At 55.8% G+C, this 10715-nt stretch overlaps 4 protein-coding genes across 4 annotated transcripts, besides 7 other annotated features; 2 read left to right on the top strand and 2 right to left on the bottom strand.

Moving 5' to 3' along the window:
* Positions 1–111: 111 nt before the first annotated feature.
* On the top strand, positions 112–2157 carry EKO05_0009815 (uncharacterized protein; the record flags this gene model as incomplete). Its single annotated transcript, XM_038942655.1, has 2 exons — positions 112–155; positions 210–2157. The coding sequence occupies 2 exons, from the start codon at positions 112–114 to the stop codon at positions 2155–2157; spliced, it is 1992 nt and encodes a 663-aa protein (XP_038795189.1).
* Positions 2158–3406: 1249 nt separating this feature from the next.
* Positions 3407–3900, bottom strand: EKO05_0009814 (uncharacterized protein; the record flags this gene model as incomplete). The annotated part of the gene is made up of 2 exons (XM_038942605.2): positions 3407–3838; positions 3889–3900. The coding sequence occupies 2 exons, from the start codon at positions 3898–3900 to the stop codon at positions 3407–3409; spliced, it is 444 nt and encodes a 147-aa protein (XP_038795188.2).
* Positions 3900–3959: a tandem repeat.
* Positions 3960–4207: 248 nt separating this feature from the next.
* Positions 4208–4238: a tandem repeat.
* A 94-nt stretch (positions 4239–4332) lies between these two features.
* On the top strand, positions 4333–5540 carry EKO05_0009813 (uncharacterized protein; the record flags this gene model as incomplete). The annotated part of the gene is made up of 3 exons (XM_059637620.1): positions 4333–4356; positions 4438–4890; positions 4941–5540. 3 exons carry the CDS (start codon positions 4333–4335, stop codon positions 5538–5540), a joined length of 1077 nt encoding a protein of 358 aa, XP_059493603.1.
* Positions 4641–4686: a tandem repeat.
* A 32-nt stretch (positions 5541–5572) lies between the features above and the next one.
* Positions 5573–5599: a tandem repeat.
* A 103-nt stretch (positions 5600–5702) lies between these two features.
* Positions 5703–5735: a tandem repeat.
* A 130-nt stretch (positions 5736–5865) lies between these two features.
* Positions 5866–5889: a tandem repeat.
* A 150-nt stretch (positions 5890–6039) lies between these two features.
* Positions 6040–6079: a tandem repeat.
* Positions 6080–6777: 698 nt separating this feature from the next.
* On the bottom strand, positions 6778–10182 carry EKO05_0009812 (uncharacterized protein; the record flags this gene model as incomplete). Its single annotated transcript, XM_038946938.1, has 1 exon — positions 6778–10182. The coding sequence occupies one exon, from the start codon at positions 10180–10182 to the stop codon at positions 6778–6780; it is 3405 nt and encodes a 1134-aa protein (XP_038795186.1).
* Positions 10183–10715: the final 533 nt, after the last annotated feature.

Genomic DNA, 10715 nt, shown 5'->3' with positions numbered 1-10715 from the left:
TCACTCACACATAATCCTGTAGATCGGTCACGTGCGGCGCGCTGCGCTACTGCTGCCTTGCTACCGAGCGACTGTTGACAAACATTCGAGCTAGAAGCTTAACCTGCCGCCATGCAGCCTATCGCCACGACCAAAGGCAAGCTGACACAGCTCAGGTATTTCTCTCTGGTGCTGATGATGGCAAAGACAATTTTGACGCGACTGAATAGATATGAGCTTCCGCAGCGAGTCCACGATGCCACAATCTACCCGGTCAAAGCTCCCAACGGCTCAACCATCCTCCTCTACGGACACGAGACAGGTGTGAGCGTTATCTGGAGGGGAGGGCGACCGCTGAAGAAGGCTGCGCCGCCTCCCAAACAGGCGCCAAAGCCGCAGAAAGTCAATGGAGCCAACAACGATGCGATCATGATCATCGACTCGGACGACGACGAGCCTGCGAAAGCCGCCCCAGCGCCACCGGCGCCTCAAGCTGAGTTTGCAGACGACGAGGAGGAGCTCGACCCAGATCAGCCATATCCATCAGTCATACAGCAGATAAAGCTCTCCTTCAACACCGAAGTCCTGCACATTGCCGTGCCTCGAGTGCCTACTGTCTCTACACTTCGCCCTGCAGACTCGCTGCCGGCTATCTTCAGCAAGAAGCTGGTCTTCACTGCCACCTGCGCTGATTCCACCATACGCATCGTCACTCTGCCACTGAGCCCACCGCCACATTCAGCAAAGGAGAAGCCACTGGGCGCCAGCTCGCAATATGGGGAGGAGATGATCAAATTCCATGGACACCAGAGTATCGCGCGGGGTATTACTATGACCTGGACGTCAAGAGCCGAGCCGAGCGCAAAGTATGAGACCGATGACGAGATGGACATGGAGGGAGAGGGCGACGTAGGCGCAACACCAGGGCGCCGGCGCAGAAAACAACAAGGCCTGTCCCGCTCACGACCCGGCACGGCAGCTGGCTTCGACATGTTAATTGCGACGCACTCGGCCGAACTGGGAGGCCTGTTCAAGATCTGGCGCTTTGAACTCACTGAAAACTCTGTTAATGGCGCGCACCCTATCGCCCCTTACAAGACCGTGACACTACGCAAGCCTGCCTCTCGCATCGCTTTCAACACCGCTCAGTACCCCAAGCGTCGCCACTCTCAGCTTCTCATTACTGATCTGACCGGCACCGCGCGTGTGTACGATCTATTCACGCCTGCAGGTCGCAAGCGGAGTGCAAGCGGCCACACCGAACCCGGTGCCTTTACCGCCACGTTCAAGTCTACATTCGAAAGTATGAGGTCCAACTCGCACACACCTCCTATTCTTGCTACTCGCAAAGCAATCCTCGATGCGGCATGGACGTCTGACGGTCGTCACGTTCTTGCTCTCCTAGCAGACGGCGAATGGGGTGTATGGGACAGTGATCAGTCAGGCCCGAGTCCTCCCGCTGATCCTGCAGCCTTTTCATTGCGCGGTTTCGTGGGCACAGCCGAGAAGGAAACTAGCAGCAACGGTCCATCCAGTCCTAAGCGCGGCGGCCGTAACTCGCTTGCGCCCATGACACCGAACACTCGTCGCAGGAAAGAAGACCATCTGTTCCACGGCAGCTCGTCTGGTGTTGCTGTACCGACCCGTGGAGGTGTGTCGGTAGCTTCGTCTACTTCCACTTCGAACGGCGCCACGCCTGAGGATTCAGTCATCATCTGGTACGGGTCAGAGATATACAGGATTGCAGATTTGGCCAAGTTCTGGACTCGCAACACTGCTTCGGCCCGCGGACAGTCTCTCCCTGGTCCTGGCCTCACCCAGCTCCATGACATCCCCCTGCTCGGCGCGTCGATCAGCTCGATAGCACAGTTTGACACGACTGTTGCTGCATCTCGAATGGCCATCGGCAGAGATATTCTCATTGCAGCAGAACACCGACTCGTTATTTCGGCGAGTACAAACCAAGCTCTCGGACGCGACCTCGGCGCTATATTCGCACTACCGCCGGCGGAAGAGGAAGTCAGCCGGCGAGCAGATCAAGCTCTTCTCAGTCACGGAGAGCTTGATCTCGGCGGCATGGACCGATTGCTTGAAGACATGGAGAGCAGTGGAAGCGGACTGAAGAGCCTCACCATGGGCAATCCGCGAAAAGTCCTGTTCGCGTCGTCTGCTGCATGATGCAGAAGCGTGAAAGTGCGATTCGTGTAAGATGTAATGATATCCCATGGACCCTCTCCCTGTCCCTCTTGCTCGCATTTCCTATTTCCTTTTCTTTTCTCTTTACTCTTTACTCTTTACTCTTTACTCTTTACTCTTTACTCTTTACTCTTTACTCTTTACTCTTTACTCTTTACTCTTTACTCTTTACTCTTTACTCTTTACTCTTTACTCTTTACTCTTTTCTCTTTTCTCACTCTTCACTCTTCTCTTCACTCTTCACTCTTCTCTTCACTCTTCTCTTCACTCTTCTCTTCACTCTTCTCTTCACTCTTCTCTTCACTCTTCTCTTCACTCTTCTCTTCACTCTTCTCTTCACTCTTCTCTTCACTCTTCTCTTCACTCTTCTCTTCACTCTTCTCTTCACTCTTCTCTTCACTCTTCTCTTCACTCTTCTCTTCACTCTTCTCTTCACTCTTCTCTTCACTCTTCTCTTCACTCTTCTCTTCACTCTTCTCTTCACTCTTCTCTTCACTCTTCTCTTCACTCTTCTCTTCACTCTTCTCTTCACTCTTCTCTTCACTCTTCTCTTCACTCTTCTCTTCACTCTTCACTCTTCACTCTTCTCTTCACTCGCCACTTCGCGGCCTAAGGTGGAGCTCAGCGACCAGACCCATTCCTGCTGCTCAGTATAGCCTCGCGAAAGATTGAACAGCGTTCTCGCAGTCGCCGACGCCTTGGTAGCCCTGACGGGCGAAGACAAGGACGTCTGGATAGCTGGGGAGCGCGTGCACGTTCCCCGCTGCATGCTTTCGTAGTTGCCTCTGAGCCGCTCTCGTCTTCGACGCAGAGACTGGCGAGGACGATGCGAGCGTGGTGTGCGGCAGTGGCGCAGTGGTGTTTGTGGCAACACGGACGCGTTGTGCTGGTGTGGGAAGGGCGTGCGACAGTCTGAATGTGGTGAAATGTAGTTGCAGGACATGTGACTACAGAATACTGTATAGACGTCCTACCATTCTGAGAGACTAGGCTTCTTGTTCTGATTTCAGAACTGGCAGTTGCAGCGTCCAGCTTCCTCTAAAAAAACCAGAGGTTTGCTTGGACTGACACAATGACATGCATCATTGTATTGTCAACTCGAAGTGCAGTCACCTCACCATCTCGTGATGTACGTATCGTAGCAAGGCTGCAGGCACCTTGGCAGCTGTGTCGTGACACCACTTCCTCCACAATCCATGCGTATCCTACATTCGTCTCCCCGTCCGCAGCTCTACTGCCACCTGATCTTCATCTTCCACTCGTCGACCTTTGCCTGCCACCACGTCTTCTGCGGGGCGCGCTCAATCTCGTGCATCAAGTTGGAGTAGTGCTCAGGCGCACTGGCAGGCTTGAAGACGGCGTCGCCCAGCGCGTACCTTTTCGCATAGCGGTCCTCGAGCAGGCTGTAGAGGGCGGTGATCTGCGCCGTCTCGAGCTGGGGATTGGCGGGGCGGGCGTGGGTCGAGGCGGTGGTGGGTGGGACGTCTGCTTTCGAGGGCGCGGGCGATGTGTGGGGGGGCGACCTGGCAGAGTCTTCCGGGCGGTTGACGGGGTCGACGCCGTAGGGGAGCGCGCGGGCTTCGATTGCGCGTGTGAAGGGCAAGTTGGGTCGGAGGGCGTCGGTCGGCCAGAGGCGCAGGAGGCGCGAGTATTGCTTTGCTATCTGTGGGGGTGTCAGTTGCCGATGCAGGGGTGCACGGAGACGGTACGCACGGAGTTCGCCATGGTCGGTCGTGTGGGTGTTGGTGTGGATGTTGGTGTGGGTGTGGGTGTGGGTGGTGGTGGGCGGTGGGCGAGTGCGCTGCAGGGCAAGCAAACTCTCTCACGTGCAACGCCTGGCCAAAAAGTCGATGATGTCTTTGAGCCAGGGTCTCGACTGGAACGCTGACTAGCCGGCTGCGCCACGATGGGGGGCGGGCCCAAGCCGTGGAAGCGCCGGGAAGGGCCAGCCGCTCTCGGGCATGAAAGCACGACACGCCCGCCTGCCTGCGACGGCTGACCGACCTCGTCGCCCCTCCCCACCGCACCCAAACTCGACGCTCGCCGCTCGCCGCTCGCCGCTCTGCTCCGCTCCCCGTCTCCCGACTTCCCACACTCACGCGCCCCGACGACGCCCGCCCGCCGCCTCTGCACATCTGCCGCCGAGACTGCGCCATCATGCCGAGCCAAGGCTACGAAAGGGTGCGTCGCCTCCGCTCGCCGCGTCCGCCACGCGCGTGCGCCCCTTTACAGGTGGAGGCCGGCCTACTGACAGCACCCCAGGTCGCCGCCGACGACGACAACGACGACACCGACGGTGCACCCTCGCCCGTCCCCTCGCCCGTCCCCTCGCTCTCCGCCCAGCAGTGGCCGCCCGCCTCGCCGCCCCCGTCGTTCCGCTCGCGCGCCTCGTCGCCCACACCACGCCGCCTGCTCTCCGACGACCCCCCCGCACAGCCCCAAGACCGCACGCTCGCCGACACCTTCGACTCCGACTCGGACGACGACGACGACGAGGACGGCCGCGATGACCGCCAGCGCCTGATGCGGGGGAATCCGCAGTCCGACGACGATGCACCGCCACCCCCGGGCCTGCAGAGGAGAGTGACGGAGCTGCCCACCTTCAACACGCACGCACCGCCCACCGGGCGTGTCTACGGCGGAGGCAACGGTGGCGTCTGGGCGAGCCTGAGCGCGAAGCCCACTCGAGGCGAGGACGTCGAGGAGAAGCCTCCGGTAGGCTTCCACCACACACCCATCATCGCCGCACATGCTCACCTCTCCAGACGTACGAACAAGCCGCTGCAGACGCAACGCCCCCCTACTGGGAGACGACCATCCTCGCCCCCGGAACCTTTGGCGACGAGGTCTTTGTCCAGGGCCTTCCCGTCGGCTCGCTCTTCAGCTTCATCTGGAACGCCATGATATCCATGTCCTTCCAGCTCGTCGGCTTCCTGCTCACCTACCTGCTCCACACCACCCACGCTGCAAAGAACGGATCCCGCGCTGGTCTCGGCATCACCCTCGTGCAGTTCGGCTTCGGCTTCCGCTCCGCAACCCTCAACCCTGGCGGCTCGAGCAACGACAACCCCGGCCAAGGCTTCGACGGCGGCGTCCCCAGCGACCCCAATGCGCACGACTTCAACCCGGACGACGTGGCAAGCAGCGCAGGAGGTGCCGATGCGCCCGCGAGCGCCACTGCGAGCGTGACGGGGAGCGACTGGCTGGCGTACGGGCTGATGATCGTGGGCTGGTTCATCCTGATCAAGAGCGTGAGCGACTTCATCCGCGCGAGGCGGCACGAGCAGCTGGTGCTGCAGAGCCCCGACCGCGGGCTGGGCGTCGCCGTCATTGCCGAGGGCGAGAGCCCCGAGCGGAGTGTATAAGCACTTGCAAGATTTCTTGCTCATTCCAATAGACCCTACCCTACCATACCACACCATACGCCTTGGCCTGGCCTGTCTTTTTCTCTTATTCTTTGATTCCAGCCCCTCTTTTCTCCACACACCACACAGGGCTGGCTGGCTGATGTGGCCATGTCCAGCCGCTCTTTTCTTTTCTTTTCTTTTCTTTTCTCTTTCCCGGCCGTCACAAGACAAGATCCCATGGACTGGCGTTTCTCTCGTCTTGGTTGGGTCTGAGTAGGTTGGGTCCGGGTGCAATGCATTAGGTGGATGGAGAGAGGAGAATGTATACTTTACTTCATCAACAAAGTAAGTAAGTAAGTAATAAATAGACACGATATGTTAGTGAAGAAGGTGTTTAATGCTGATGTCAATGCTGATACCAATACGACTATATCTCTAGGATGTAAACCTAGGGCTTTAGCAAGGTACTAGACACTGAATACGCACTTAAAAGGCATAGCTTTAAATGAAGATTATCATCTAAATCTAAATTTACTTTTATTGTCAAACTCTAAATCCGAACACGAGACATTAGGCAGAAAGTAATTGATAGGATGCTTAGGGTAAGAACGTAGAGTAGAGATCAGCGATAGGGTAGATTACTACTAGAAAAACATGGAATATAAAACAATAGGGAAGAATGTAGTAATAAAACAAGCTACTATACCTATTTCTTATTTAGTTCTAACACTACTTCCAGCATTGTGCAATATTGGTAAAATAAATTCTCATTCTTATCTGGATGTTGGACTGGAACGGGCCCGGCTTCCCTCGCTGCATGTCGCGTTGGATAGATGAATAGACGTGTACTACTGACTGCGAGATCCCTGCGAGGTTTGATGCGGAACATGTGACTCAACTGCACTACCACTCCGGCTCGTGGGATGCTAGATGACATGAGGTGAGGTGAAATGTCCGCGATTGCAGTGTAAAGCGCAGCCTTCCCGTCGACTATGCACCAATACCACCCAAAACAAAGTGAACAGTGCATCATGGTAGAAAGAGCGTATCGGCCAACCGCTCAAACCTAGTGCGAATACGACGAAACGTAGCAAAACTATAAGTATAGGTATCTAAAAAGAAGGACAAGAAAAGAGTCAACTCAGGGACAATGCTGGCTCAAGCGCAGACAAACATACAGACAAAACACATCACGATTACAGTCTTGGGTTCAACGCCATTCTCCTCCCACACGAACCCTCCCATTCCAGTCTAATCACCACCCACCTCGCACTCGCCTCACCTTCTCCTTCCCCCCAACGCGCCCCGCCGTGATGCGCCGCACCCACCGCCGGATCGCCCACCCGCGCGCCAGGGCCTGGAAAGCCAAGACATCGCTCTCCAGCTGCGCGTGGCGGGCGTCTAGTACGGCCCTCCACCGTCGTTGAATCACCGTCGCGGCATCCACCAATTTCTGTCGCGCCATGGCGACAATTTTGCTCTCGTGCGCAAGGACCAGTGCGCGGATGCGCTTGCTGACGTCCCGGCGTAGCGCGTGGCGGCGGAATGCTGCCTGGATGGTGCAAGCAGCGCGGTGCTGGATGCTCAGGGGCAGCAGTCTGCTGGCAAGAAAGGCGAGGGTGAGGAGCGTGAAGTCGCGGCTTGGGATTGAGCGGGCAGATGCGTGCTGTGGCATGAAGAGACTAGTGAAGGATGTGGAACAGCCGGCTGCTTTCAATTTCCCTGCTAGACTGGTTTGCTGGTCGAGGGTGGTGACCGAGGTCGGGAGGTACGTGTCGACGATGCACTCCAACACTTTCGGGTCCGCGAAAGAGGTGGTCAAGTTTCCAATGCGGATGCCGTGCAGACGAGCGATGGCTCGCGACCAGTTAAGGAGGAGGTATGTGTGGTAGTCCAGCCCGTCCGATTCTGGGGCGTCAGAATCACTGTCCGAGTCGAGGTCGTCTTCTTCGAACTTGTTGCGGCGCGTGTACCATTGTTCCCTGAACCGCTCAGTTTCCTTGACGATGTGTGACCAGTCGACCAGGCTTCCCAGTCCGCACTTCCCGACCAGTGACCACAGCAGACTGAGCGTCTTCTCGCGGTGCCCGTCGACAATCTCAGAGGCGGAGATGTTGTTAGCTGCTTGGCTGGGTATGCCGTGTAAGCCTTGGAGGGCGGAGAGCGCAACCTGGACGTTGTATGCCTTCTGGGGGCGGCCTATGGCTGGGTACTTGAGATGCTGTGAGAGGACCCAGCTCTCTTTGTCCGAGACTTCTGACGTCAAAACCTCACCGGTAGGCATGGCAATAGTGATAGTGTCCTCATGCTGCGTGGCGAGCGTGGAGGATGGGTATAAGAGCAGTTCCACAAGACGAGTAAGGACAATGCCGTCGCGGAAATCAATGGCAATGTTGTCGATGTGGTAAGTGTACTCCTGCAGCGGGTACTGGACGTGTTCGACCTTGTAGCCGAGGTGGCCCAGTGGTCGTGTGATGTCGCCGTGGGATGGGATCAGCATAGTCGAGAGCTGGTGCAGCACGTCGACTGATGTCTTGTAGGGTGATGTTGGCTGGAAGAGACAGCCAGGTAGGATATCTGCAGACTTTGCCTGGTCGAGCAACAGCAACAGCATCAGGCTGCGTAAAGCAGTGCGTCTCCACGACCAGCCCTGGGACCCGAAATCATCTTCACCACGAGTGATGCTGGCGATACTCCCACCTCCAGGCTTGACACGAACGGCGTCTTCGTTCTTGATCAGAAACACGTCCAGAAAATGTTCGATTGCTCGTCGCTCAGCACGGAACACGCGCGAGCCTTCGTCAGAAGATGTTGAGCCCGTTGACAGTCGTGATGGAGTTGTGATCTGGCGTCCCACGATGGTTTCAACTGCCGCTCGCAGTGCGTTGAGGTCGTAAGTCTTGGCCCAGAGAGTCAGGAACTTCTTCCTCATCCCAACATCGTCTTTCAGTCTCAGGGTTTGAGCGAGTAGATCCTTGGGTATACTCAATGCACCAAACTGTAAAGATGCTTGCAGACGCTTGTGTAGGGGAGGCATCGTAGGCTCATGGTACAGTCCGAGCAGCTTCTTTCTCAGCTCTTCCGGACCCTGCTCGTCCTTAGGACTAGTCTCGGCTGACTCGAACATGGAGTTTAAGAGCTGTGTGATGGCCACCTCTTGATAGGTTAGCCATTTTTCCTCATACATTTCTGGCCGCGCGATATCCTCCTCAAGCACAGGATATTTCTCCCGCGATTGCTGCTGCGGCTTCCCAACAACGTGCATCATCTGTATGTTTCCAGACACTCGTTCTGGCCTCTGGCGGCGCAGTGCGGCAGGCGGTGTTTTGTCGGTGCGGAATGGCGAGGAAGAGGCTTGTTGAACCGGTCGCATTCTTGAAATCTTGGGCTTTGCGTTCTTGATAGCTGCGTTGTGTTCTTTGAGAGCTGCTTTGTGCGCGGCGAGGCTACTGGCCGTGGATGCTGTGCCATCCGCCCTGGCCTTGATTGACTTGGCTGGAATACGTTCATAGCTGACTTGCTCACGCAACCGTTTATGTGGGCCTTCTGGTCTTGTTCGTATGTCTGACTTTGCACGAGACTTGACCTCTGATCTTGCTGAGGAGGCGACATCAGAAGATTTTGAAGACTTCATCCGGGCTTTCGGTGCTTCAATCACGGACGTAAGTTTGGTCAAGGCTTTAGGGAAGTTGATCTCGATGTGTGTCCCTGCGCTGTTCTTCTCGATAGTAGCCACACCGGGCGGCACGTTTTCCTTGCCATCTCCAGAGCCTGCGATGTCACTCGAAAAAGAGACACTCTGCAGCGACCGCGAACTTGTGCTCAAGGGGCCTCGCTTGGGCGGTGCAGCCAGCGACTTCCGTGATGTCTTCTTCTCCTTCTTGAGCACCGAGACTAGACTGGTGTTGTCTTCATCTGACACCGTGACCAGGTCCAGCCCAATATCCGGTGACGTCTCTCGAGCGTTGCGCGGTTGGTGTGTCGACTGTCCGGGGTGAACTGTCAGGTAGGTTGTGTCGTCGGAAGGGACGTATATGGTCCTCCGCCGTGGGTCCTTTTTAGGTCTTGGCCTCCTTAGTTCCTTCTTTTCCAACACGTCTTCCCGCAGCTGTAGTGTGGCATTGACGTTTGGCGACTGTCTGTCCATCAAGACCTGAGAGACGCGTTTTCGCTGTGACCTCAGCACTTGCGGCTCTTGCACTGATGGCGCTGTCCTCGGAATCTTTTGTGCAGGCTGCGCAAGCAAGCTGCTCTTCTTCACTCTGGCGCCCTCGGGCATGACTGTCGCGCGACTCCTTCTTGTGTCAGCCGCCGTGTGGTGTTGTTGCTGCTCTTCTTCGTGCGCGACATCTTCGAAGATGTCCAGGCCAAGATTGAATGCGGTTGGGCGCGCTGCGCGTACTGGTCGCCGTGGCTTGACATTGCGCGGTTTCGCTTGTAGTTCGGTCGTGTATTCGATCTTTGCTGTTGTGCCGTCCTCTACGTAGCTGGGCGCGTAAACAGACGAAGGGTGACCATAATCATAATAACGACTGCTTTGGTAGGAGGCGTTCGACGGCGCAGGGCACGGTGTGCCTGCATTGTACCTGTACATTACGGCTTCTAGTGTATCCTGTAGGGTAAGATGCGCCTGCGCAAAGTCGGTGGAGTCTTTCAACATGCAACCTTGAAGAGGGCGGACGGACAGGATGGTAAGCTAGCGCGGGCCGCTAAAGCGCTTTCGTTGTTTACAGAAATGCGTTCGTTGCCACGGTAACAGCTGGACTATCTTTGAACATCGCTCAGAACGTCATTGCAACGATGTAAGAATTTCAAGACGAGGAAAGTTTTACAAACATACACAGGAAAAAGAAACTTAAGCCAGCAAAGAAAGTGATGAAGATAGAGAGCGAAACGTGAGTATCAGACCACGAAGACTGCGTGAAATGACAAACCACCTGGAATCTTGACTAAGGAATGTGGAAATCGAGACAGGCACTCAGCTCGCCGTGAATAGTATCCCTATAGAGAGATATTTAATTTCTATAAGTGTCCCTTTCTGCGCATCTTTACAATTGAATGCTGTCGCATTTTCCCCTTAGTGAGCTTCTTCGCTTCTTAGACAAATTTCCACTTGACTCAAGTTACTACAAACCGTTAGTAAAGCCGCGATGTGTCAATTTGTAGTACTGGTTAGCAAGTAGAAGCAGATTT

Source organism: Ascochyta rabiei, chromosome 17 (assembly GCF_004011695.2).
Source record: "Ascochyta rabiei chromosome 17, complete sequence".
In the NCBI taxonomy this organism is placed as follows: Eukaryota; Fungi; Ascomycota; class Dothideomycetes; order Pleosporales; family Didymellaceae; genus Ascochyta; species Ascochyta rabiei.
This window is presented reverse-complemented; position numbering and strand designations above follow the sequence as displayed.